Raw genomic sequence first — 27,563 nt, 5'->3', positions numbered from 1 at the left:
AAGCCAAGAGGGTCAGGCGGCCCCTCTCATCCACCCTCAGGAAGGGAAGCCAGGGTTTAGAGTCAGAGGCCCGGGGAGCCGCGCGCGGGGGGGGGGGGGGGGGGGGGGGGGGGGGGGGACGTGCACTTGGGCCTATTTGCATGAAGGAGCTTGTGCCTGAGGTTGCCCATGAAAGAGCCTGTGCCTGAGATTTCCCTGACAAATCACAGGCTCTTGTGGCTCCACCTCTGGGGGACCCTGAGAACACCTGTCTCCTCTGGGGTCAGCCCAGAGCACCCCACCTACAGCAGCCACAGAAACTAGGACACACAAGAGCAGGCCCCGTTCAAGATCTCCGTGTTCTTTATTGCACAGGTGGGGAGAGCGGGTTATCTCCCCTGTGTCCCCACTGGAAGCAGTCGCCCTTGCCGCATCTTTCATAGAGGCGTGGTGTTCTCTCTGTGCTAGGCTGCAGGGCCCTCTGCCAGGCCAGACGGGGGTCCTCAGGCCTGGAGAGTTCTAGGCTAAGTCTGCACAATGAGCTCTGGGTCCAGGGATCAGTGGTCCTTGTAGACCCCCTGAGAAGGTGGACTGCAGTGACAGGGAGCTTGCTGTTCCGCCCCCGGTGTCTCAGGGGGCTTCTTGTCAGCCCTTTCACAGGCCGAGCGGGTCCACCCCTAGCAGCGGGCTCACACTCACAACTCCTCTCGGGCCCGAAGTGGCTTCCCGGTTTTGTCTTGGACTCGCGGAAGTTTGTGGTTGGGGGGTTCTGGGGAAGGGTCTCTACTCAGCACTTCTTCCTCCTCCTCCTCCTTGTCCTCTTCCTCCTCTTCTGGCTCCTGCAGCAGCTCTTTGGCTTGTATCCACTCCTGGGGATGGAGGACGGCCTGGCCTAGCTCTCTGCATCCCCGTCCCTGGGCCATCTCAGCGACAGCTGATCTACTGTGAGCTCACCACCCAGCACCCACCCATGCACCCTTCCCCTCTTCCTACCCTTGCTCCTCCTTACCTGCTCCCTGTGCTCGGGTGCCCATGTGTGCCACAGTGCCAGGGCACAGCGCCGTCCCCGTGTCACAGCCCACACGCCGTGGGGATTCTCCCCACCGGAGCTGAAGGCCACGAGGCGTCCACAGCGAGGGCGAACCTGAGCCTGGGGGCGGGGGCATAGGGTATCAACCCTTCCACGTGCCCATCACTTCCCACTTACGAAGTTGGCAGCTGGCTTGGGGCAAACTCAAACGTGGGGGTAAAAATGCTAGACTATAGACAGGCATGGTGGCGCACACGCCTTTAATCCCAGCACTTGGGAAGCAGAGGTCAGAGGATTGGCCGTGACTTTGAGGCCAGTCTGAGACTTACATAGTAAATTCCAGGTCAACCTGGAAAAGCGGGAGCCAAAAATGGCCGGTGCTTACTGGTGAGCTTCAAATCACTGGTTCCCTGCCCCAGTTCCCGGATCTCCGCTGCCTGACCCCATGAGCCATGGGGTGAAGCAGTCTGAGGGCAAGAGACCGAGTGGAAGGAGACATGGACCTTGGAGGCAAGTCCGCCCCAAGGAACCTCTGTAGATGGACACATAAGGAGATGACGGCCCCTCAAACCTAAGGATTCATACACGCTAGGCAACCACTCTACCTACTGAGCTACACCCCCAACCTCCAATATTACTTCTTAATACCCTTAGTTTAGGTACGACGGGGCTGAGAATATGGTTCAGTGGCAGAGCTTCTGCCCACCATACATGAGGTATCGACTTTGACACCCAGTATCACAAAAACAAAAGCCCTTGAATTCAAAAACTAGCCAGGTGTGGTGGCACACACTCGTAATTTCAGCACTGTGAGAAAGGAGGATTGCTTTGAGTTCACTATGTACACAGGATGAAAGGAAGAAAGAAGGCAGTCTCTGTTCGGTCAGGTGAGATGGGACATGCCTATAATGCAAGCACTTTGGAGGATGAGGCAAGAGGACTGCTGTAAATTCATAAACAGCCTGGGATAAACAGTGAATTCAAGGCTAATCTGATCCACATAGTGAAATTCTCAAAAATAATCATTTGGGCTGGAGAGATGGCTTAGTGGTTAAGGCACTTGTATGCAAAGCCTAAGGACCCGGGTTCAATTCTCCAGGTCCCACATAAGCCAGCTGCATAAGGGGGCACATGTGTCTGGAGTTTGTTTGCAATAGCTGGAGGCCCTGGCGTGCCTATTCTCCCTCTCTTTCTTCCTTTCTGTCTGTCTCAAAAAAAAAAAAAATAATAATAACAATAATAATTTCTTTGATCCCAGCACTCAGGAGGCAGAGGTAGGAGGATCGCCATGAGTTCAAGGCCACCCTGAGACTCCATAATGAATTCCAGGTCAGCCTGAGCTAGAGTGAGACCCTACCTCGAAAAACCAATAACAATAATAATAATTTGCTGGATATGGTGGCTTGTGCCTTTAATCTCAACACTTGGAAGGCTGAGGTAGGAGGATCACTGTGAGTTGGAGGCCAGTCTGAGCTACAGAGTGGGTTCTAGGTCAGCCTGAGCTAGGTGTGTCCCTTCCTCAGAAGAATAAAAAATTCAACTCGAATTGATATCGTCACCCTCAATGAGGAAACTGAGTCTCAAAATAGTGAAAAACATCAGTGTGAGTTGCATGCGAGGTGGCCCTGATCTGGCCTTGCGAGCCCCAGTGCTGACCTTGCTGTGGGGAGCAAGGACCGAGTGCCTCACATCCCTGGCTGGGGACACGGGACTCTGGAGGGGCTACTGGAGGGTGTGGTGCACTCACACGTGTTTGGTTGACATGTCCGGGCTAGCCTTGACCTCCTGTGCTCAAGTGGTCCCACTGACCAGCTGGGGCTGTAAGCGTGCGCCCCACACCTGGCTCTCCGCAGCCACCCTTGGGAAGGGAGGGTGGAGGCCCCTTGAGGGCTACTGTGAGGCTCATCCAACCTCCTGAGCAGAGTGGGGCCCAAGAGCACACACACGGGGGGGGGGGGGGGGGGGGACGGGGCGGCAAGGACAGGGTTAAGGAAGCTGGAGTCATTTCCCTGCATTTGCCTCTAGAACCTTCTGTTTTGAATCCTGACCCCACAGCTGGGCCCTCTACCCAACCCCCTACCGTGACAGTGAGGGCGTTGGGCTGTGTGAAGAACAGGTCCCCTCCTTGGAAGTCATCATTGAGGTAGAGAAGTCCACTGCAGGGGGAAGACAAGGCAATGAGGCCCCACCCCCCACCCAGGCCTTTGTGGGTTCACCTGCCCTCCTATGGAGGGGCTGCCCACCTGTAGTCCCGGTAGGTGTAGGCTGGAGGCTCACGCCAGCACTCTCCGGAGTCAGGGTCCAAGATGCAGTTGTCTGCATGCACTGGGTGACTCAAGTCCATGCGCTGGTCTTGCTCACCTAGGACATAAAGGGGTCCAGTGATCAAGCCGGCCAGCTCAGTTGGTTAGAGCGTGGTGCTAATAATAAAGGGGTCTGGTGATCAAGCCAGCCAGCTCGGTTGGTTAGAGCGTGGTGCTAATAATAAAGGGGTCCGGTGATCAAGCCGGCCAGCTCGGTTGGTTAGAGCGTGGTGCTAATAATAAAGGGGTCCGGTGATCAAGCCGGCCAGCTCGGTTGGTTAGAGCGTGGTGCTAATAATAAAGGGGTCCGGTGATCAAGCCGGCCAGCTCGGTTGGTTAGAGCGTGGTGCTAATAATAAAGGGGTCCGGTGATCAAGCCGGCCAGCTCGGTTGGTTAGAGCGTGGTGCTAATAGTAAAGGGGTCCGGTGAATGAATCGGGGGTGAGGGGTGGAGGGACAGCCATTGGCCTTCTGGGCTAGCCCCCCTCCCTGAAGCTCTTGGGGTAGCAGATGGTAGAGAAACCCCTCTGCCCCCGGGCAGCTAGCAAGGCACTTTCTGCAGTGAATCCGGAGCCCACCCCAGTGGGGGTCAAGGCTGGGGAGGTGCCGCCAGGGTCCTGGTGGTTACCTTCTACGGCACTGCGGCACACCAGGTGGGTGAAGGAAAGATGCAGGGCCCGCTCCGGGGAGAAGTAGACCTCGGTGAGCGCGCGCACCCGCTCACTGACCTCCAGAAGCAGTGCGGCGCCTGGTTTGCTCACAGTCCCGGCCTGTGCCAGCTGCGGGCAAGGTAGGGAAGAGGCGGTGGTCCCCAGGACAGCTCTCCCACGGGGATTTGGAATGTGTTCACAGCTCAAGCTCCTCCTTCCACTAGCGCCCTAACAAACTTCAAGGCCCCAGGTCCTGGAAAACCCCTTTTCTCAACCCATCGCCAAGGACCCAATGGTTCAGACCCCTCCACAGCCGTCCAAGGTCCCAATGCCCAGCCTCCTGGACATGTCCCCTCTTTCCCTGGACGTCGGGCCAGGCCACGGTACCTCCTCTTACCTGAGCAGCCTTGAGCACCGTGAGGCCCTCAAAGTGTTCGTGGGGGGTGTGAGGGGAGCGGCGGCCACGATAGCCAGATCTAGCTCCAGCCCCAGATGCATCCTAAACAAATGAGGAGCTCATGGTGAGGGTCCGAGCCCTCCTCGCTGCCCACAGAGCCACCAGGATCCCCCTCAGACGTTCACGCTGTCTGGAAGAGCCTGGCAACTCCCACAGTTCCCTCCCTGACAACAGCCCCAGCTGTCTGGACTAGGACTGTGGACAGAGCTAGAGAGCGTCCAAAGGTGGGGAAGGGAAGGAGCCTCAAGAGTGTCAGGACAAGTGCAGGTAACACGGAGCCAGGGGGTGGGGCGAGAGGGGCTAAGTCAGCCATCTCTGGTGAGCTGAGGAGACAGGCGGCTTTGTGCCAGCAGGACCCAAGCAGATCTGACAGCCCGCCTGGGCTCTGGCAGGAAGCCAACTTGAGATGGCGAGATGGAGAGGCAGCATGAAAGAAACTGATGCTCTTTCTCTCTGAGAACCTCTGGGCTCCACGGCTCTACTGCCCCTGACGCTGGGTCTCAACTCCTTAACCCTTCCTCACCTGAGGGTCTCCACTGTCTACCACTGAGAGTGTCTGTTTGTTTTGTTTTTTAGTTTTTCGAGGTAGGGTCTCACTCTAGCCCAGGCTGACCTGGAATTCACTATGTAGTCTCAGGGTGGCCTCGAACTCACAGTGATCCTCCTACCTCTGCCTCTGGGGTGCTGGGATTAAAGGTGTGCTCCACCACGCCTACCCCAAACTCTCTTCTATTCATTTACTCCACACATTTGTACTGAGCACATGGTATGGGTCAGACCCAATTATAGGCACTGGGGACACAAATGTAAACAAGAAAAGGTTCTTGCTCCCATGGGAGGTGTATTTTGAGAGGACAATATAGATAAAACAGATTATTCAGATGTTGATAACACTGGGTGTGGTGACACATGCCTCTAATCCCAGCACTGGGTAAGCAGAGGCAGGAGGATCACTGTGAGTTTAAGGCCAGACTGGAACTACAAAAGTGAGTTTCACGTCAGCCTGGGCTAGAGTGAGACCCTAACTCGAAAAAAAAAAAAAGAAAAGAAAAACCAAAAACAATATAAAATAAAAATTTTAAAAATCGTTTAGCACATGCCTTTAATCTGGTACTCGGGCTGAGGTAGGAGGATTGCTGTGAGTGCCACCCAGTCTGAGATTGAATTCCAGGTCAGCCAGGGCTAAAGCAAGACCCTACCTCCCTTTATTTTCTCTCCCATTGCATTCTCCAGACTGCAACGAGTGGGCGCTCCTGATTCTACAAAATGCTGTGCTTGGATGTAACATCTAGCCGGACTAGGTAACCCCCACCCGCCTTTAATGCCAACACTCCTGAGAGAGGCAGGAGGATTGCTGTGAGTTCCAGCCCAGCGGGGAACTACGGAGTGAGATCCTGGGCTGGAGTGAGAGCCTACCTCAAAAAAAAAAGGAAAAGAAGTCAACCTCTTAAATCTCTTCAGCAGCTATCCACAATCCACCAACAAAAACCCCTGATCTTGGCAGGGGACGGGGTCTTCACTCTGGGCTCTCACCTCTTCTCTGATCTACCCACTATCAACAGGCAGAATGACAACACACAACAGATTCAGAGTGAAGCATTTCTTCTCAGGGCTTTGCAGCCATCTGACTCACTTCATCTTTGGGACAACCTTCATACATATATATGTATAGATTGTTTTTGAAGGCAGGGTTTCACCTCTAGCCCAGCCTGGCCTGGGATTCACTCTGTAGTCTCAGGGTGTCCTCGAACTCGCGGCAATTCTCCCACCTCTGCTGTCTGAGTGCTGGGATTAAAGGCATGTCCCACCATACCTGGTACTGGTTTTACATTTTCTAAATATTTTTATTTCTTTGAGCGAGAGAGAGAAAGAGGCAGGTAGAGAGAGAGAGAGAGAGAGAATGGGCAAGCCAGGGTCTCCAGCCACTGCAAACAAACTCCACACGCATGTGCCACCTTGCATCTGGCTTATATAGGTCCTAGGGAATGGAACTTGGGTCCTTAGGCTTCGCAGGTAAGCACCTTAACTGCTAAGCCATCTCTCCAGACCTAAACATTATTTTTGCTTGTGGGTTTGTGTGTGTGTGGGGGGGGGTATTTTTAAATTGTATTTAAGCAAGAGAGAGAGGCAGATAGAGAATGGGCATGCCAGGGCCTTCAGCCACTACAAATGAACTCCAGATGCATGTACCACCTTGTGTATCTGGCTTACATGGGTCCTGGGGAATTGAACCTGTATCCTTTGGCTTTGCAGGCAAGTGCCTTAACTGCTAAGCCATCTCTCCTGCCTTGTTGTTTTTTGTTTTTTTTTTTTGTTGTTTTTTTTTGTTTTTCCAGGTAGGGTCTCACTCTGGTCCAGGCTGACCTGGAATTAACTCTGCAGTCTCAGGGTGGCCTTGAACTCACGGCAATCCTCCTACCTCTGCCTCCCGAGTGCTGGGATTAAAGGCGTGCGCCACCACGCCCGGCCTCCTGCCTTGTTTTTGTTTTGTGGAGGTAGGGTTTTACTTTAGCACAGACTGACCTAGAACTCACTATATAGTCTCAGGGTAGCCTCAAAGTCATGGCAATCCTCCTACCTCTGCCTCCCGAGTGCTATGGTTAAAAGCATGCGCCACCACACCTGGCAAACTTTAAAAAATAATTATTTGTTTATCTATTTATTTATTCTTGGTTTTTTGAGGTAACCCAGGCTGACCTCGAATTCACAATGTAGTCTCAGGGTGGCCTTCAACTCATGGAAATCCACCCACCTCCGCCTCCTGAGTGCTGGGATTAAAGGCATATGCCACCATGCCCAGCTAATTTATTTATTTGAGAGAGAGAATGGGTATACCAGGGTCTGTAGCCACTGAAAATGAACTCCAGATGCATATGCCACCTTGTGCATCTGGCTTTATGTGGGTACTAGGAAACTGAACTCAGGTCCTTAAGCTTTGCATTCAAGTACCTTAACCACTGAGCTATCTTTGCAACCCCTTGTGGGATTTTGTTGTTATATTTAAAATATTTTTTATTTATTTTACAGAGAAAGAAGGAGAGACAGAGAATGGGTGAACCAGGGCATCCTACCACTGCAAACGAATTCCAGACGCGTGTGCCACCTTGTGCTTCTGGCTTAAGCAGGTCCTGGGTAATCGAACCTAGGTCCTTTGGCTTTGCAGGCAAGTGCCTTAACTGCTAAGCCATCTCTCCAGCCCATTTGTTTTTTTTTTTTTTTTTTGTTTTGTTTTGTTTTGTTTTGTTTTTTGAGGAAGAGTCTTGCTGTAGCCCAGGCTGACCTGGAATTCACTATGCAGTCTCAGGCTGGCCTCAAACTCATAGAAATCCTCCTACCTCTACCTCCTGAGTGCTGGGATTAAAGGTGTATGCCACCACACCCAGCTAGAATAACCTTCTCCTAACAGAGACATGATTAACCCACTTTATAGATGGGGAAACTAGGCTCAGTAGCATTTCAATAAATTATCCAAGGTAACAAAAAATATAATTTGGGGGCTGGAGAGATGGCTCAGCAGTGAAGGCACTTGCCTACAAAGCCTAAAGACTGGGGTTTGACTCTCCAGTACCCATGTAAAACCAGTTGCACCAAGTGTTGCATCTGGAGTTTGCAGCAGCAGAAAGCCCTGGCATGCCCATTCTCTCTCTCTCTTTCTCCCTCTGTCCTTTTTGCCTTCTCTCTCTCTTCCTCTTTTTCTCTCTCTTACTCTCTCCTTTTCCCCCTCTCTATTTTTCTCTTTGTGCTTATAAAAACTTTTTTTTTCTTTTGGTTTTTCAAGGTAGGGTTTCACTCTAGTTCATGCTGACCTGGAATTCACTATGTAGCCTCAGGGTGGCCTCAAACTCATGGCGACCCTCCTACCTCTGCTGTGATTAAAGGCGTGCACCACCACTCCCCGACAAAAACATTTTTTAAAAATACTCGAGGGCTGGAGAGATGGCTTAGTGGTTAAGGCACTTGCCTGCAAAGCCAAAGGACCCACGTTTGATTCCCCAGGACCCATTTAAGCCAGATGCACAAGGGAATGCATGTGTCTGGTGTTTGTTTGCACTGACTGGAGGCCCTGGCATGCCCATTCTCTCTCTCTCCCTGCCTATTTCTGTATGTGTCTCTCAAATAAGTAAGTAAAAATAGTTTTTTTAAAAAGTACTTGGGCCAGACATGTCTCAAAAAAACAAAACAGGGGCTGGAGAGATGGCTTAGTGGTTAAGCGCTTGCCTGTGAAGCCTAAGGACCCCGGTTCGAGGCTCGGTTCCCCAGGTCCCACGTTAGCCAGATGCACAAGGGGGCGCACGCGTCTGGAGTTCGTTTGCAGTGGCTGGAAGCCCTGGCGCGCCCATTCTCTCTCTCCCTCTATCTGTCTTTCTCTCTGTGTCTGTCGCTCTCAAATAAACAAATAAATAATTTAAAAAAAAAACCAAAAAACAGGCCAGGCATGGTCGTGCACTCTGGAGGCAGAAGTCGGAGGATCCCCACAAATTCAAAGTCACTCTGAAATTACATAGTAAGTTCCAGGTCAGCCTGGGCTAGAGCAAGACCCGACCTCAAAAAGAGGGGCTGGAGAGGTTGCTTAGTGGTTAAGGCATTTGCCTGAGGAGCCAAAGGACCCAGGTTTGATTCCCCAGTACCCATGTAAGCCAGATGCACAAGGGGGCTCATACATCTGGAGTTCATGGCTAGAGGCCCTGGCATGCCCATTCTGTCTGTCTGTCTCCTCCCTCTCTCTCTCTCTCTCTCTCTCTCTCTCTGCTTGCAAATAAATAAAATAAAATAATCTTTTAAAAATTCCAAAAAGAAAAGTGGGGAGGGCTGGAGAGGTGGCTTAGTTAAGGCACTTGCCTGTGAAGCCTAAGGACCTAGGTTCAATTCCCCAGTGCCCATGTAAGCCAGATGCACAGGTGGCCCATGCACTTGGAGTTTATTTGCAATGGCTGGAGGCCCTGGCTTTTCCACTCTCTCTTTTGCTCTTAAATAAATAAAATATTTTTTGAAGAACCCCACAAAACCAGAACCAGAGAACCATCCCCTATCAGTTAAATTAAAAGGGAGAAGGACTTTTCCTAGCTGAGACGGAGCAGTAAGTACGGACGCTAGAAGAGATTTGGGACAGGCATCACAGTGGCAGGACTCAGGCCGAGGGCAAGCCTAGGGTTCCTAAGCAGCAGGCCATCCTACCCTGGCCAGCTGCAGCAGCAGCCCACATTCAGCCGGAGTGAGCAGTCCATCCAGCACGGCTCTCTCTGACCCATTCAACTGCTGGCCGTCCTGGGTGAGCGTCACACCCTCTAGGTGGAGGACATCTGGAGGGAAGGGACACAGTAAGGTTCAGTGAGGATGCCCAGGCCCTTAGGTCCCTGCTTCCCACCCCCACCCCAGGAACTCACCCTTCCAGTAGGATGAGGGCTTCGACTTTGGAGGAGGCTCCTGGTCCCAAGACCTCTTCTCTTTATCCTCTCTCGAGGGTGACAGACATGCTCACTGGATACGCAGGACAGTCCAGACCCAGTCTCCCAGCAGCCCTCACCTCCCAGACCCCCGACCCAGGACACACCCTACCTTAGCTTTTCTCTTAGCGCCTCAGGGATGAAAGCTAACGGGGTCCAGGGATCCTGTGACAACCAAGAAAAGCACCATCACCCACCATGTGCTGTCCCTGACATCAGAGTCTGAAGGTCTTCCTGCTTTCAGAGTGGGCAAGTTTGGACTCCATGCCAGGGATACTCACAGTAGTGCCCCGGGGTCTCAGACCACGCTCTTAAACAATTTCCATAGTGCTTACTATTTGCGAGTCATTATTCTACTTTTTGTTGTTGTTGTTGTTATTGTTTGTTTTTTCAAGGTAGGGTCTTGCTGTAGCCCAAACTGATCTGGAATTCACTATCTAGTCTCAGGGTGGCCTTGGAAGTCTCAGAGATCCTCCTACATCTGCCTCCTGAGTGCTGGGATTAAAGGTGTGCACCACTACGCCCAGCTTCAATTGCTTTTCGAAGAGCTTTATACACGCAAGTGGAATTTATATTTTCTTTCTTTCTTTCTTCTTCTTCTTTTTTTTGGTGTTTGGAGGTAGGATCTCACTTTAGCTCAGGCTGACCTGGAACTCACTATGTAGTCTCAGGGCGGCCTTGAACTCATGGCAATCCTCCTACCTCTGCCTCCCAAGTGCTGGGATTAAAGGCATGCACCACCACGCCTGGCGCAAAATTTATATTTTCAACATCTCAATAGTCTAATGAAGCACATAGTTCTAATGGGTTCATTTTGCAGTTGAGGGTCTACAGACACTGAAAAGTCAAATAACATGGTCAAGAGCACACAGCTGCTGACAGTAGGATTTAAAATCGTTTCATAGCCCTTACTTTCAACCAGCAGTTCTCAGCAAGGGTGATTTGAGCCCCCAGGGGCCATTAGGCAATGTCTGGAAACATTATTGATTTCATGACTGAGGAGCTGTCAGTGCGTTGACAGCCACTGAGAAGAGGCCAAGAAAGCAGCTGAACATTCACTGATACGCAAAGTGGTCCCTATTCCTCCCCAACAGACTATCGGGTCCAAAATATCTTTCTCTCTCTCTTCTCTTCGTTCTTTTATCTTTTTTTATAGTCCTTAGGATGGAACTTCAGGTTTTTGTGTGTGATAGGCAAGCACTCTACCACTGAGCCATCCCTAGACCTCAGAAAGTCAATAGAGTGCCTGGGTGTGGTGGTGCACGCGTTTAATCCCAACACTTGGGTGGCAGAGGTAGGAAGATCACTGAGTTTGAGGCCAGCCAGAGACTACATAGTGAATTCCATGTCAGCTGGAGCTGAAGTGAGACTCTACCTCGAACCCCGCCCTCCACACAAAAGAAAGCCAATAGAGGGCTGGTTGTGGTGGTTTGGTTCAGGTGTCCCCCATAAACATAAGTGTGCTGAATGCTAGGTTCCCAGCTGATGGAGATTTGGGAAATAACGCCTCCTGGAGGCGGTGTATCGTTGGGGGCAGGTTTATGGTATTTATGGCCAGTTTCCCTTGCCAGTGTTCATTCGGCACACTCTCCTGTTGCTGTTGTCCACGTGATGTTGGCCAGGGGGTGATGCCCACCCTCTGCTCATGCCATCATTTTCCCTGCCATCATGGAGCTTCCCCTCAAGTCTGTAAGCCAAAATAAACCTTTCTTCTCCACAAGCTGCTCTTGGTTGTGTGACTTCTACCAGCGATGCGAACCTGACTGCAACAATAATGTTGGAACCAGAAGTGGGGCCATTTGCTGGTAGTCACCTAACTGTGTGGCTTTGGCCTTTTGGAGCTGATTTTCTAGAAGAACGTGAAAGGATTTGAAACCTTGGCCTAAAAGATGTCTTCCAGTGCTGTAAGTACAGCTTGATGAACTATTCTGGTCAGAGTTGAAAGATCTGAATGCAGTAAGAACTATGGACTGTGAGGTTTGGCTTGTGAGGGTGAGAAAGAGCTTTGCCTGGACTGGACTAGAAGCAGCTTGCATGAGAAGTTTGCTGTTACGGTAGTGTCCTGAGAACTTGGTGTGGGGTTGCTTTGCATAGAAATGGACTGGTATGACAGAGGGATATGACAGAGCAAGAAATCTTTAGATTGAAACTGCTGCCTCTTCAGCTGCAATTGTATGAGAGATTACAACCATTGAGATTGGGCCAGCTGACTTGCATTGGGAAAAGAGAAAGAATGTAGACTCTTTTGAAGGGGCCTGAATGCCTAATGAGCGTATGAGCGTCCTGTTCTTTAAAATCTGCTTTATTCCCTCTGGGTTAACAAATTGGCACCCTACCTGGTATTGTGGAGTATAAGAAATGCAGGAAAGAGAGGGTCATTAAGCTTGCAACATGGTCTTGTGTTTTGGAAATAGCCACGGGCAGTTTGAAGCAGATTTGCTGGATGCCTCCATGGAGACCCGATGGAGCCATGAGGATGAACCGTGGGTTGTAGTGGAGACCCAGTGGAGATGCCGGGACCACGAGATGGCTGCTAAGGAAAGCTGCTGGCCCTGGATGAAGTTTTCCAGGACTGTGAGTAGCCAAGCTGGAGAGATAGAATTGGAACTCCAGAGACTTGATACTGGTTAGAATTACTGGATTTGGCTAGAGTTGTTGGACTTAGAGTGACAGAGTTTGATGCTTGCCCTGTTTAAATCTTCTACTGGCTGAATATTTCTTTGCTATGCTTAATGCCAACCTTTAAGTGTTTATTCTGTTTCATTATGGGTTTGGGGGGGATTTTTTGGTATTATGGCTCAGTTAAAAGACCTTGGAGGGCTGGAGAGATGGCTTAGCAGTTAAGCGCTTGCCTGTGAAGCCTAAGGACCCCGGTTCGAGGCTCGGTTCCCCAGGTCCCATGTTAGCCAGATGCACAAGGGGGCGCATGCGTCTGGAGTTCATTTGCAGAGGCTGGAAGCCCTGGCGTGCCCATTCTCTCTCTCCCTGTATCTGTCTTTCTCTCTGTGTCTGTCGCTCTCAAATAAAAATAAAAATAAAAAGACCTTGGAGTATGGGGATGTTTGAACATCATTAAGATTGACAAAAACTATGGGAACGTTTAGAATTGGATGAATGTATTGTATTTTCTATCATGTATGATTATCAGTTTATGGGGGCCAGGGGCGGAATGTGGTGGTTTGATTCAGGTGTCCCTCATAAACTTAGGTGTTGTGAATGCTAGGTTCCCAGCTGATGGAGATTTGGGAATTAATGCCTCCTGGAGGCAGTGTGTTGCTGGGGGCGGGCTTATGGGTGTTATAGCCAGTGTTCCCTTGCCAGTGTTTGGCACACTCTCCCATTGCTGTTGTCCATCTTACGTTGGCCAGGGGGTGATGTCCACCCTCGGCTCATGCTATCATTTTCTCTGCCATCATGGAGCTTCCCCTTGAGCCTGGAAGCCAAAATAAACCCTCCCCCACAAAAAAAAAAAAAAAAGCTGCTCTTGGTCGAGTGATTTCTGCCAGCCATGCAAACCTGACTGCAACACTGGTCATGGTGGGGCATGCCTTTAAGCCCAGTATTTAGAAGGCAGAGGCAGGAGGATCACTGTGAGTTCAAGGCCAATATGGGGATTACAGAGTGAGTTCCAGGTCATCCTGAGCTTGAGTGAGACCTTACCTTGAAAACAACAACAAAGTCAATAGAAAACCACTGCTTGCTTGCTTCCTCCCTCCCTCCCTCTCTCCCTCCCTTCCTTTGTTTCTTTCTTTTTTCAAGGTAGGGTATCATTCTAGCCCAGGCTGGCCTCGAACTCACAGTGATTCTCCTACCTGAGCCCACTGAGTGCTGGGACTAAAAGTGTGCACGACCCCACCCGGCTAAGAACCACTGCCTTATTCCAGGACCAGCTTCCTGACCTTGACTGCCCGTGGCCCTCACAGCTACACGGAGGGCAAGGAAAGCAGCAGCAATGGTGTGCTTCTGCACTTTGTGCTAAACGCACGGCTTCAACAACAGTCCTGGGGGGCCGGTGTGATCCTTATCGTTTATAGGGTTAAAAAAAAAAAAAAAACGGCTGAGGCAGAGGCAAACTGAGGTCCAGAGAGCGTTCGTGGCAGACAGACTGACACGGAGGCCCGCATGAGCCCGTGGCCACCCTGACGACGGGCCCCCGGTCCCTGGCTCTGAGAAACTGCATGCCAGACTTCATCAAGTCTCACCAACTGTGGGCGAGCGGAGGAATGTGGTAAACTGCGGAGATGTATAAACACTACGCACTGCGGTTCTCCCCTCTGGGAGTGATTGGATGGGAGAAGAGCTACTCACAGGGTCCTGGAAGCTGGTGCCCAGGTGCTCCATGGCGTAGTACAGCTGCCTCTTTTCTCCCAGGGATCGAAGGACGAAGTGCTGGATATCCTGAGGAGGGTGGGGTCAGTAAGGGAAGTAGACACAACAAGAAGGGAAAAGGAGAGAGTAGGGGAGGCCTGCAAGCTCCAAAAACCAGCCACCATGCCTCTGGCTTCAGTGGCTCCAAGTAAGAGGATTGTGAGAGAAAATGCGTGTGCATGTGCGTATGTTGGCCTCCCAAGCTCAGTCGGATATGTGGAGGCACGGAGCTGAGGCAGAAACCAGATGCTAGTCGTGGGGTTCCCTTTGGTGGCTGGGGGGTTGGGTAAGAAGCCAGCATGGAGGGCAGAAAGCCAGGCATGGTGGCTCATGTCTGTAATTCCAGCACTTGAGAGACCAAGGTAGGTGGAACTCTGAGAGTTCAAGGCCAGACTAGGCTACAGTGAGACCCAAACTCAAACAAACAAAAAGAGAAACAGGAGGACAGAATCCGGGCCACTTCTCGGGTACGTGGTCACCTTTCTCGGCCCCAGGCCGGGTCTCGGCTCCTCCAGCTGGGCTTGGTACTGGGTCAGAGCCTCTTTGGCAACGCCATCCTCCGGATAGAAGAGGAGGACGCTCAGAACATTCTCCACGGCCTGAGACAGATTCCCCACTGCAGACACAGGAGTGCAGGGCAGAGGTATACAAGACAAGAACAGAGACCGTTAGAGAAGGCTGTCTTCCAAGACCATCCAACCTCAAGAGCCCTGAGCCACCTTGGTGACATACCCACCTAGTACTTCTTTCGAAAGCTTACCCAAGGCCTGGGGAAATTGCTCAGTGGTTAAAGGTTTTTTTGTTTTGTTTTGTTTTTTGCAAAGCCTATGGCCTGGGTTTGATTCCCCAACCCTCAAATAAAGCCAGACGCAAGAAATGGTGTAAGCATCTGGTGTTTGTTGCAGTGAGTGGTACCTTTGGCACACCCACACCCACATAAATAGCAATACACACACACACACACACACACACACACACACACACACATATATGTTTTGTTTTTTATTGTTTTTTTTTCAAGGTATGGTCTCGCTCTAGCCCAGGCTGACCTGGAACTCACTATGTAGTCTCAGGGTGGCCTCGAACTCATGGCGATCCTTTTACCTCTGCCTCCCGAGTGCTGGCATTAAAGGCGTGCGCCGCCACGCCCAGCAATAGTAATAACTTTTTAAAAAGTTTACTCCATCGTACCTTTGCAGGCCGAGCTCAGAGAAGAGGAACAGAGGAGAAAATAAAGGCAGGCGAGAGAAGCAGGGGCCCTGTGAGACCCATCTCTTGAGTTTTTCACAGTGGCACCAAAGACAGACACGATCCAGAAGTGACAGTCCCCACAGGCCCTAATCGTGAAACTATCGATGTGGAAATGGATCGAGAGAGAGAGGGTTCAGTTTGCAAGCGGAAACAAGCCTTTGCTTCTAAGGTCCATGTGCCTCAGCTGACCCTGCGCGTGGGCTTCGTGCAGCCTCCTCAGCAGGCTAGGAAGGAGGTCGGGGACGGGGAAGCCTCGGCCCGGACGGGTGGCCGTGTCTGCCACGCAGCGCTGCCGGCACTGCAGGACCCGGATCCAGTGTCCTGCAAAGACCCATCAGCCATGGCTGCGCCTCCACGCACAGCCAGGCTCCCCGTAGGGCTGGGGCAGGCTGTGTGTCTTGCTTAGCACCTCCGCCCTTCCCACGGCAGGTACACTCCCAGCCCCTTACCTGCAATGGCCTCATAGAGGCCCCCCTGGCTCTCAGCGCCTTCCTCCTCCTCCTGCCCTGCGCCCTGGTGCTCCTCAGGTCCCTCGCAGCCCGCGCGGCAGCTCTCGATCTGGGCCAGGCTCCCCTGCAGGGCCTCCTCTAGCCTGGGCAGTGCCAGCCCTGCCTCCTGCTGGCCTATTAGTTCCAGGGCAGTGTCATAGGCTGCCTATGGGGAAGGGGAGCAGACAAGTCACCAGAGACTGGGGGAGGGGCTACCAAACAAGATTGGAGGGGAACAGGAGAGGGGCTCATTGGAAGCATGAAATCGTCCTCCCACAGCAGCTCGGGAGAGCACAGGTGTGGCCTCAGAATCAGAACGCTGGACTATCACGCATCAGCGACCACAGCGGGAGCTAGGCCTCTCCCCGTCCAGGGCCACTGAGCGCCCGTACCCCCGATCTCCCGATAACCGGGTTGCGCAGAGGGCCTCCAGCGGGACAAAAACCAGGGACAAGACGCGGGTTAGCACTGGGAGTCTCACCCAGTGCGGGGGCGTCTCCAGATCCCGGAAGCTCTGCGGCCGAACTCCAGACATTCTCCTGTACTTAGCCATGTCCTCCCGCATCTGCAGGTGCGTTGGGTTTGCTACAAAGAAGGTGTGTGCTGCGGCGGCCGCCAAGTCCAGCTTCTTCAGCTGAGGAGCCAGAAGGGATGGGACCATCAGAGCCTGAAGGCGTGTGCGTGTGCGCTCGGACCTCGGTCCCCTCTGCGGCCTCCGCACCCCGCGCATGGGCTCCGCAGCTGTCACAGCCTCGGGTCCCGCTTCGCAGACTGCAGGTTCCCAGACGCCAGGGTGCTGGCATTCCCAAGTGTCTGGTACCCAGCAAAAGCGAGTGGGTGGGCCCTGGACAGCATCCGTCAGGAAGACGATGGATGGCTGGGGAAGGTGGAGACTTGAGGAAGACCCGAGCCACTAGCAAAGCCTGCAGGTCTCTAGGACCCTGAGCGGAGGTGTGGGCAACCAGAACACCCCCCTCTGCGGCCACGTAGGCATCCGCTACCCAGTGTCTGGATGGGATGCACATTCCAGCCTCAGCCTTGCCTCCCTCCTGCAGCCGTTTGCTTCCCTACTGAACCCCAGAGGAAGCTCACACCCGAACCCCTACGCTGAACACACACACGCACGCACACACACGTCCCTGCCCTTGGGCCCCTTCTGCCCCCGGTGCCCTCGGTCTCCGTTCCTGGCGGAGTGCATCCCCCGTAGGTTTCAAGGTAACCTGCTAAAGTAGAACAGCCAAGCCCTCCCCGCGGCTCCCACCTTCTCGCTCCCCGGGGCGTGCCAACGCGGCCCCCTCGCCTGCGCCCCCCTCGGCCGCCTCCCGGCGCCCCGCGCGGCCAGGTCGGGCACCGGGCCGGGCTCGCCCCCGGCGGACCGCGCACCTGGTAGTAGGCCCTCTGCAGGTAGTTGTAGGGCTCCCGGCGGCCGAAGGCGTCCCGGAGCGCGCGGCCCACGCGCAGCCGCGCCGCGCCGCCCGGGCCGAGCCTCCGCGCGGCGCACTGGCCCAGGCACTCGGCGCGGCGGAGCGCGGCCCGCAGCAGCGCGGGCTCCCAGGCCCGGGGGTCGCCATCGCCGTCGCCGCGGGCACGGGCCTCCCCCGCGCAGCTCGCCGCGCAGTCCCGCCGCGCGCGGCCCAGCGCCGCCCGGCTCCGCAGCGCCTCCCGCAGCAGCGCCACCGCCCGGGCCCAAGCCCCGGCCGCGTAGGCGCGCAGCCCGTCGGCGTAGAGCAGGTCCGGGGCCTGCGGGGGCGCCCCCGGGGACAGCGGGGCCAGGCCCGGGGGCTCGGAGGGCTCGGGGGACCCCGGGGGAGGCAGGAGCAGCAGCAGCAGCAGCCAGCGGAGGAGCCGGAGCATGGTGCCTGAGCCGGAGGGAACTGCGGGCGCCCGGGCGGGGCGGGCAGGGAGAGGAAGGGGGGCGAGAGGGAGGAGGAGGAAGGAGAGATGGAGGGGAGGAGGGAGGGGAGAGAGAGGAAGAGGGGGAGGAGAAGGAAGGAGAGATGGAGGGGAGGAGGGAGGGGAGAGAGAGGAAGAGGGGAAGGAGAAGGAAGGAGAGATAGAGGGGAGGAGGGAGTGGAGAGAGAGGAAGAGGGGGAAGAGATGGAGAGGAGGGGAGGGGAAGAGGAGGAGGAGAAGGAAGGAGAGATGGAGGGGAGGAAGGAGGGGAGAGAGGAAGAGGGGAAGGAGAAGGAAGGAGAGATGGAGAGGAGGAAGGAGGGGAGAGAGGAAGAGGGGGAGGAGAAGGAAGGAGAGATGGAGGGAAGGAGGGAGGGGGAGAGAGGAAGAGGGGGAGGGGAAGGAAGGAGAGATGGAGAGGAGGAGGGAGGGGAGAGAGGAAGAGGGGGAGGAGATGAAAGGAGAGATGGAGAGGAGGAGGGAGGGGGACAGAGGAAGAGGGGGAGGAGATGAAAGGAGAGATGGAGAGGAGGAGGGAGGGGGAGAGAGGAAGAGGGGGAGGAGAAGGAAGGAAAGATGGAGAGGAGGAGGGAGGGGGAGAGAGGAAGAGGGGGAGGGGAAGGAAGGAGAGATGGAGAGGAGGAGGGAGGGGGAGAGAGGAAGAGGGGGAAGAGATGGAAGGAGAGATGGAGAGGAGGAGGGAGGGGGAGAGAGGAAGAGGGGGAGGAGATGAAAGGAGAGATGGAGAGGAGGAGGGAGGGGGAGAGAGGAAGAGGGGCAGGAGATGAAAGGAGAGATGGAGAGGAGGAGGGAGGGGGATTGAGAAGAAGAGGGGGAGGAGAAGGAAGGAAAGATGGAGAGGAGGAGGGAGGGGAGAGAGGAAGAGGGAAAGGATGCGTGAGGCCAGAGAGACCTGCCGGGTCCAGGCGAAACCAAAGAGGAGGTCAGGTAGTTGAGACCGAGAGGGACTTGAGAGAGAGAGATCTAGAAAGAATTCTGAGAGAGTGGGTCTAATGTGGACGAGAAGGAGAAATGCAGTGAAGAGGGCACAATGGAGCCGCCTCTGTGGATGGCAGTGACCGAAGCCCCAGCCTGGCGGGGGGGGGGGGGGGGGGGGGGGGGGGGGGGCGGGGTAACTGGGGCTGCGTTCCTTCCATCCGTGAGCCCACAGAAAGGAGTGTGGGCACCCCCATGTGCCTGTGCCCCTGTTCATCTGTCGGTCAAGCCAGAGAAGGAGCTCTGAAATGCAGCCTGAAAGATGGGCCTGGACTCCACTTTGGGCCCCAAACCCTTAACTGCCCAGAAAATGCAGCCCTGGCCAGACTTGGGGCAGAAAGAGGACTGATCCCTTGTGATAAAAACCACCTCCACGGCTCTGAGCAAAGGTCCTGCCTGCCTTCAACCAGCAAATTCAGGCCTCCTCCCGTGCCCCACCCCAGCACCACGTGCTCAAGCCTGGCTCTCCTGCTTGTTGCTGCAGAGGGGTCTCCCCGTGTGTCTCCCCAGCTCTTCCCCGGGGCCTCCGCTTCATTTTGTCCTCAGTGAGCCACTCCCCTCCCCCACCAGCCTCTGACCGTATCCTTTGTAGCCACATGCACGGGACACCAAGGTTTCCATGGCAACACTTCAGACTTTAATACATTTTGCTAGAGGTGACGGAAGGTGAGTGGGATGTCTGGTCTGGTCATTGTAAGGGGAAAAAAAGGGGGCTCCAGAGCCCAGATCTAGTTCCCATCTCCCTGGAGTCTGGAGGCAGCTGCCATAGGCTCAGGGCCTCAGTGAGGTGCATTCACCCAGGACCCCTCCTCTTGAGTCCAACAGGCCCATTTGGGCTTCACAGGGTCAGCTGGGGGAAGATGGGGTTTCCTGGGCCCCACGGTCTTCCCCAAGCCCGTGCATTGCCCTCGCTCCCTGCCAGGGAACAACGTCTCCCGGCGCTTAACCCCAAAGGAAGCCCAGCAGCTGGGCTATCAGGAGACCCAAGGGACAGTCGCCGGGGTGAGAGGCCCTGCGGCCTGGGTCGGCGAGGAGAAGGTCCTGGTGAGGCAGTTGGAGAAGGAAGAGGAGTCTCATCAATGAAGGTGGTGATCTCCTCTCTGAAGAAGCCGGGGCCCCGGGGGGGTCCCCCACTTGATCCCAGAATCCCACTTTCAAGGAACTGGCGCAGGCTGGCCAGACCCCCCCCTTCAGCCTCTTCTATGTCCTTGTCCTCCAGCGTGCACCTCTGTCCCAGGTAGTCAGGAGGGCCACCCAGGGCCCGGCTCTGGGCGGGAAGGATCCGGATGTCATCAGAGGACGACCACTTGGGCAGGAAGGAGCCCGGTGCCCGGGGAGCAGAGAAGATGTTGGTGTCGTCATGGGACAGCCGGCGGGACAGAGGGACCTGGGGAAGGAGCAGGCGGGAGGTGAAGGTCTCCCAGAAACGCAGGCGAAGGGAGCAGGGAGCAAGCTAGAGACCCGAGAGGATGGCCTTGCACTTGAGCGTCTCTAGGGCACGCAGATGTGGTGCTGAGAGGCTTTAGAGAGCCTTTCTCCCCGGCTTCCCAGTCACCCGTCCCCGCAGGCCAAGGCCAAGGCCATGCCCGGGAGCTCGAGTGGGGTGGACCCTCCAGTCCCATACCTGTAAGTAGTGGACTCTCTCGAGAGGGGGAAAGAGCATGTGGCGTCCAGGCAGCAGCTTCACCTGGGTGGGGTCTCGGGCCCCTGACCCTGTGGCCCCGTTAGCGTCAAAGTGAACTTTGCACACTCGGCCATCCGTATAGTCATCACAGCCCCCATCTAGGAAAGAAAGGGGTCAGAGTGGCTTCAGGCAGAGAACATGCACCCTGTCTGGAGAAGCCTGAGGCTACCCTACCCTGGCTTCCATCAGTCCAAAAGCTCCCAGAGGGCCAAGAGAGTGGCTAGCATCGTTGCATTTGATGCTAGTGCAAATAGGCCGATTTACCGAAACAATTCTGTGCCCTTCACTTAAGAACTACTGCCAAGGTAGAGTCTCCCCAAGGCAGGAGTCTCAGGAAGCATGGCTTTCTTTGCAGTAGGCATGGGGGCTGTATCTTTGGCCCTCTGCTGGCCAGGGACCAAGCTGGGAAATGTAGGCTTCTCAAATATTTGAGAGAGAGAAGAGACGATAGAGAATGTGCACTCCGGGGCCTTTAGTCACCACAAACGAATGCCAGATGCATGTGCCACCTTGTGCATCTGGCTCATGTGGGTGCTGGGAAATCAAACCTGGGTCCTTTGGCTTCACAGGCAAGCGCCTTAACCTCTAATTTATTATTTATTTTTTTGTTTTTGTTCTTTTGAGGCAGGGCCTCTCCCTAGTGCAGGCTGACCTGGAATTCACTATGTGAATATGAGGGTGGCCTCGAACTCACAGCGATCCTTCTACCTCTGCCTCCCAAGTGCTGGGATTAAAGATGTGTGCCACCACGGCCAGCTCCTTTTTTTAAAAAAAAAAAAAATTGTTTAAATGTATGTTTCTAAAGAGGAGCAGAGGCACGGTGAAGAAAGCCCTGAGTGCCGAAGCAAGCGCCTGTAGCCTTTAAATTAACCAGGGATGGGCTGGAGAGATGGCTTGGCGGTTAAGCGCTTGCCTGTGAAGCCTAAGGACCCCGGTTCGAGGCTCGGTTCCCCAGGTCCCACGTTAGCCAGATGCACAAAGGGGCGCACGCGTCTGGAGTTCGTTTGCAGAGGCTGGAAGCCCTGGCGCGCCCATTCTCTCTCTCTCCCTCTATCTGTCTTTCTCCCTGTGTCTGTCGCTCTCAAATAAATAAATAAAATATGAACAAAAAATATTTAAATAAATTGACCAGGGAGCCATCTCTCCAGCCAGCTCAGTGCACAAGAAAGCCGCCCATGGATGGCAACATAGGGGATCCCGCAGCTGACTCTAGCTCTGTCCAGCAGGGGGCACTCCAGGACAGCCCAGCTCCTTAAGATGTTAGAGAAACGTGGGCAGGAAAAGAAAATCCCGGGCCCCTCCTCTGACCGTCCTCGCCGTCCTCCTCGGACATGATAGCCACGCACTGCTCCCACACGGTGCGCACGTCCGCCCGGTAGCGCTCGCAGGACCAGATGAACGAGGGCAGCAGCAGCGTCTGTGCCATGGAGCACCACAACACGGCCAGCACCATCCACGGTGGGGCCGAGTCTGACTTGAGGGAGAAGAAGCTCACCACCTGGCAGGGGACAGGGGGGTGGAGGGTCAGAGTCCAGGGGACCACCTGAGCCTGAGCCTGTCCCTGATGCTGCTGATGGGCAAGGCGGCCGGAAGGGAGGAGGGGTGAGCAGAGGAAGAGAACTGGAAGGGAGGCCAGAACATGTTGGAGAAAAAGCCCCGGGTTAGGAGAGAGGAAGGAAGGCACAGGAAACCCAGAAACAGGGGGCTGCATAAGGTGGTGGGGTGAGCCGTGGGTGCTCCACCCAGGGGTCCTCAGAGACTGTGATCTCTAGGGGACATTAAGTGTGGTGGTTTGTTTGTGTTTGGTTTTCCAAGGTAGGGTTTCACTGTAGCCCAGGCTGAACTGGAATTCACTATGGAGTCTCAGGGTGGCCTCGAACTCTTGGTGATCCTCCTACCTCTGCCTCCCTAGTGCTGGGATCAAAGGTGCGCGTGACCACGCCTGGCAAATTTCTTTCTTGTTTGTGTGTCTCCGGAAGACATTTAAGGAATGGAGACTGGCTCAGGGCTCTGGGCTGGCTGGGTAACAAGTTGCACGGTGGAATGGCAAGGCGGGTGATGGAACTGGCAATGTTGAACTGTGTACACCATAACAGAGCTGGGAGGTGGGTAGTGGGTAATGAGAACTACAAGGTGGATGACAGATGGAATCACAGATGCCTCAGGAGACAGGTAGAAGAGAGGAAGGTGACAGAACTGGAGGAGACATGAGGGAGGTTCTGCAGGGCTGGAAGAACGAGAGGTCAGATGTTGATGCTGGGACCTTAGGATATTAAGGACATGTGGGGGGACCTGCGTCTCACCAAGATAGGCACCCCCGTGAGCGAGTCATAGAGAAAGACGATGGCGCTGACCAAGTTGGTGACTTGGAGGGACGTCTTAGCCGACTCGGAGCCATCCAGTGAGGACCGCCGCTTCCCTCGGGCATCTTCCACCACGATGGCTGGCACCTCGAAAGCTGGACGGGCACCCAGGCCTCCCAACCCCCCGGCCTTGGCTCCCCCGCTGCCCCTTGCTCTTCGGGCCTGCCGAGCCCTGCGGGGCCGGGCCCACAGCGTCTGGTAGAAGGTGATGGCCACGCAGACCAGGCCCATGACGATGCCCCCGAGCAGCAGGAGGCTGAAGCAGACGCCGAAGCCAAGGCCGATCTTGGACACTATGAACTGGCACCCCCGGGCATAGTAGCGCTCGCCGTTGTTGTGCCAGCCGATGGAGGGCAGTGTGGAGAGGATGAAGCTCACCATCCAGATGCCCACGACGGCGTGGAGAGCCTGCTTCTTGGCATTGCTGAGGCGGTAGTTAACGGGCCAGCGCACCATCCACATTCGGTGGTAGGAGAGCGAGGCCACGGTGAAGCAAGTGGCCAGGGCCAGCGTGTAGTAGGTGGACACGAAGACTTTGCAGATGCTCTCGTTCCAGTCGTAGTCCAAGGAGGCCTGGCGCCGCAGCTGCACCACGGCGAAGGTGGTGAGGGGCACGGCGGCCATGAGGATGTGCGTGCCCGCCAGGAAGCAGAGCAGCAGCTCCAGGGGCTTGTGCTTCTGCTGCTTGGCGCAGATGCTGAGGATAATCCAGGCATTGGCCAGCAGGGCCAGCAGCCCGCAGGCCAGCCAGGACAAGGCATTTGAGCGCAGGGAGGCCTCTTCTGCCCCCAGCCCGCCACGAGCCATCCTATCCTCAGCCCCCCACCCCCTTGAACTCCTGGGGGCGGGGGCTAGGTCTCACCCGGGAGCTCCGCTTGCACAAGCCCCCATGATGCCCACAGTCCCTGCCCCGTAGCCAGGCAGGCTACCACCAGGTCACCCCCCCCCCCCCAGTACTCAGTAGTGCATGACTGACCCAGCTGAGGCCAAGTGGCCAGGGCAGGCGAGGAGAGGAGAAGGTGGGTCAGCAGAGGAGGGCCTCAGCCTCCATGGTGGGTGGGGCCCTTCCTCAAGTGTCCCATAACAGCTGGAGGAAGCAAGCTGGCTAGGAGGCTGGCTGGGAAGCTCTGATCCCCACGCTGGGACTTGCAAGTCTCTTTTTCTTGTAGTTCTGGACCAGTCAGAGAATCTTCCAGATGCCACCGAGGGGCCTGGGGTGGGGCTCAGCCACCCCGAACAAGCTGCAAGGGAAGATGAGACGGGGTTGCAGTGACCAGGCCTAGATGGTACTGTAGCCCAACTTCTTGTGGCACCTTGCTCTTAAAATTACAGAAAGGACTAACTGCCAAGGGTCATGGGGGGGGGGGTTATTCAGAGAACTTCCCTGCCTTAAGTCAGGTGCTACTTACCTGTTCAGAAGCCTAGGCTTCCAGACCACAGGGGACACACGTGATCCGTTCCCTCCCTCTCGGGCCTTCCTCCCTGCTCTGGGACTCTCCTCTTGCCTCTTAACAGTCGTCTCAGCTCAGAAATCCCACCCCACCCCTCTCTTCCTGTCCTTAAATCTCTCTTCGGAGCTACTGATGGAGGCAATGACGTCTTTCTTCTTGGGGGTGCCCAGGATAGCGCCTTCCCTGCCCGCCGTCCTCCTGGCCCGGCAGTCTGGGTACTCTGCCCACTTCCTCAAGCCTGGCTGTTCTTCCCGCAGCTTCGCCAGGGCAATGGGAAAATGGGAGACGAGACTGGCACCGAAGGAGGAGCTAGGGAACCCGAAGGCGGGGGAACCACTGACATCAGAAGCATCCAGAAATGGAAAGAAGGGGGAACGAGGGAGAAGGAAGAGAGTTGGGGCAGAAGAGAAAGAAGGAGGCAAAGTGCAGCATCTGAAAATGGAAGACAGAGCTCAGAAGCCCCTTGAGAGGAGGCCTTGGAGGAACGAGGGGTGGAAGTGGGGGGGTGGGGGGGCTGTAAGACCGGGACAAGGCTGACACTCAGTAAGAGGCCTGACCTAGCTAGGACACCTGGAGTCTCCTCCCAGGGACCAGAGCCTCGGCTTCCCTTTGCCGGAGGACCGCCCTGATGTTCACGGCACAGTTCAGTGAGCCGTGGGGAGGGGGCTGGAAGGAAACCAGGTGAAACTTGGAAAGAGTGGAGAATGGGCGTGATGGCTTTGGGCAAAGGGGTTAAAGATGGAGCAGAGCTCTGTCGCTCTGTATTTCCTGCATAAGAACCTCAGACCCTTGCTGTCACCAAGAAGTCCCAGTCCAGCCCCCGCCCCACCTTTGCCTTTCCCGGAGCCCAGCGCACCCTAGTTACCATGGCAATGGCCAGCCAGAGGGAAGTACAGAGAAATGGTCTGGAGCCCCCCCCACACACACACCCTCACTATCCTCTCCTACAACCTTGGACCCCTTCCCAACCACCACCCCCAAACCCAGCTGGTGGGTTCGGGAAGAAAGACAGGGAGCCAGCGAAGGAGGGAGGGAGGGAAGACGATGTGAAGGACAGGGAAGGGGTGAAGGGCAGAGATCCAAGAGGAGGAGGAGGAGGGGACCTGGGTGGGGGGGCTTTCAGGCCCACGGAGCTCCCTCGCCCTTCGCGAAGAAGGGGTAAGGTCAGGTAGCTCCTCCCTCCGGCCCCCCACTGCGCTCTCCGGGGGGCGCAGGGGGGCAGAGACAGCAGGTGGCTGGGCAGCGGGCGCGCCCCGAGGGGCCGATGGGCGGCGGCGACTCCGGGGACGGGGCTGGGGTCGCCTTACCTCGGGGGGGCTGCACCCCGCAGTGCCGGGGAGACGCGCTCCCGCCGCGGCCCGCCCGGGCTCCGGCGCCCGCCGACTCCTCCTCCTCCTCCTCCTCCTCCCGTCGTCCGCGCCCGGCGCCCGCCCTCCGCCCGCGCCCCGGGGTCAGCGGCCTGCCGGCGGGGCGCCGAGCCGGGGGCTGCGAGGGTGAGGCCGGGGAGCGTGGCCGGCGCGGCCCCGGAGGGGGAGGCGCGAGCGGGGGCCCCGGGGAGCGGACTGCGCCGGTGACGCCGCCCGAGCTCTGCCCCCACTCCATCCCGGCTCGCTGTTTTTAATTTATTTATTTTTTTTCTTTTTTTTTTTCTCCAACACGCACAAGCCCAGAGAAGCATCTGGTGTTGTCGGGGACCGCGGAGCGAGGTGCTGGCGGAGGAGGCGGCGTGCGTGCCCGCGCGCATCCCCGGTGCAGCTCCGAGGGGCACCGGGCCTGCGGGCAGCCCGGGAAGGGGAGGTGGGGGGCTCGTGGTGCCAACTGGGGCTGAATGTTGGGTTGCGGGGGTCGAAAAAGGAGGTGGGCCCCGCCGTGCACATATGCACTGGTTCCTCCTGGAACACAAGGGCGCGCTTATGTTGGGGTACACACGACTGGCCCATTACAGGTTCTCATAGCCCTCTCTCGTGCCACACACACACACAGGGACGACAGGAAAGCACATGTCACCCCTACAGTCTTTCCCCCTTGGCTCATCATATGTGACACATTGCGCTCTTTGGGGTGTGGACTGGGAGGTTGCAGTCAGCTTCCAGGGAATTTTCCTTCCCAAGAGAAATCCCACCTCCTTCCTGTGCCCATCCTGGCAACCTCTGCTCTGGGCCTGTCTTCTTAAAAACTGCAGGGTCCTCAGGGAGGGGGAGGCTCTCTTATTGTCTCACACACAGAGAGACATACAAGTACATCCTTACAGTCCATTTATTGCATTTTTTCTGTCAGCTGGGGGGGGGGGGGACAGGAGGGGAGGCAGGGCGCAAACACAAAGTGAGTTCTGAGGAACCTGGCAGCAATTCGCTGGTCTTCTAGAAAAGGCGAGGAGGAAACAAAGCAGGGAAAAAGGAAGGGAAAGAATTGAGACTGAGGAAGGGGAATGAGAGAGGAAGAGGAAGCTGGAGATCGTCAGAAGCAGATCAAGAGCAGGGGAAACAGTACTTGGAACCCCGATTTTCCCGAGTCCCAAACGGCTTGGAGAAGGAGGAGAGGGTGCAGAGCCCATCACCTTCCACAAAGTCCGCTCCTAGCTGCCCCCTTGTCCAGCGAAGCTCACCTCCCAGGTTCTGCAGGTTTCAGGGCCTGTGTCCTGCTGGGCCTCTGCTCCTAGCTGCCTGGAGTTTTGTCCGGCTGTAAAGTTTTGGCCACCAGTGGTGCTGAAGGAGGGAGTCAGTGCAGGAGGCCCTCCTTTACTGTCTTGAAATCGCTGAGACAGATCCACCCTGGGGGGTGTGCTCCTGTGTCTCCAAAAGTGTACGCAGCAAGTTGCCTGTCTCTAGCTGTTCCTGAGATCTGTGTGGTACTGGAGAGATGGCCTACCAGTTAGGGGCACTTGCCTGCAAAGCCTAAGGACCCAGGCTCAATTCCCCAGTACCCACGCAACCCAGCTGCACAAGATGGCACATGTGTCTGGGGTTGATTTGCAGTGGCTGGAGGCCCTGGCGCACCCATTTTCTCTCTTTCTTTCTCTTTGTCTCTTTCTCCCTCTCTCAAAAGTAAATAAACTTAAAAAAGTAGAAGAAGGGCTGGAGAGATGGCTTAGCGGTTAAGCGTTTGCCTGTGAAGCCAAAGGACCCCAGTTCGAGGCTCAATTCCCCAGGACCCACTTTAGCCAGATGCACAAGGGGGCGCAAGCATCTGGAGTTCTTTTCCAGGGC

General features: G+C 55.6%; 2 protein-coding genes across 3 annotated transcripts; both read right to left on the bottom strand.

The window, feature by feature from the left end:
• Nucleotides 1-324: 324 nt before the first annotated feature.
• Nucleotides 325-17,883, bottom strand: P3h3 (prolyl 3-hydroxylase 3). Its single transcript, XM_045139619.1, has 15 exons — nucleotides 17,354-17,883; nucleotides 16,452-16,604; nucleotides 15,932-16,136; nucleotides 15,672-15,803; nucleotides 14,711-14,847; nucleotides 14,172-14,261; nucleotides 9,976-10,028; nucleotides 9,804-9,874; nucleotides 9,595-9,719; nucleotides 4,360-4,461; nucleotides 3,941-4,091; nucleotides 3,253-3,370; nucleotides 3,090-3,165; nucleotides 989-1,129; nucleotides 325-848 (listed from the first exon to the last, which is right to left on the bottom strand). Exons 1-15 carry the CDS (start codon nucleotides 17,822-17,824, stop codon nucleotides 675-677), a joined length of 2,199 nt encoding a protein of 732 aa, XP_044995554.1. The 5' UTR covers nucleotides 17,825-17,883; the 3' UTR covers nucleotides 325-674.
• A 1,590-nt stretch (nucleotides 17,884-19,473) lies between these two features.
• On the bottom strand, nucleotides 19,474-25,731 carry Gpr162 (G protein-coupled receptor 162). Of its 2 annotated transcripts, none has more exons than XM_045139622.1 (5): nucleotides 25,665-25,731; nucleotides 22,847-24,147; nucleotides 21,852-22,041; nucleotides 20,484-20,641; nucleotides 19,474-20,246 (listed from the first exon to the last, which is right to left on the bottom strand). In XM_045139622.1, the coding sequence occupies exons 2-5, from the start codon at nucleotides 23,711-23,713 to the stop codon at nucleotides 19,698-19,700; spliced, it is 1,764 nt and encodes a 587-aa protein (XP_044995557.1). In that variant the 5' UTR covers nucleotides 23,714-24,147; nucleotides 25,665-25,731; the 3' UTR covers nucleotides 19,474-19,697. The 2 variants fall into 2 exon arrangements, with proteins under 2 accessions (XP_044995557.1, XP_044995556.1); XM_045139621.1 differs by lacking the exon at nucleotides 25,665-25,731 and adding an exon at nucleotides 24,316-24,661.
• Between the last annotated feature and the right edge of the window lie 1,832 nt (nucleotides 25,732-27,563).

Source organism: Jaculus jaculus, chromosome 23 (assembly GCF_020740685.1).
Source record: "Jaculus jaculus isolate mJacJac1 chromosome 23, mJacJac1.mat.Y.cur, whole genome shotgun sequence".
Lineage (NCBI taxonomy): Eukaryota > Metazoa > Chordata > Mammalia > Rodentia > Dipodidae > Jaculus > Jaculus jaculus.
This window is presented reverse-complemented; position numbering and strand designations above follow the sequence as displayed.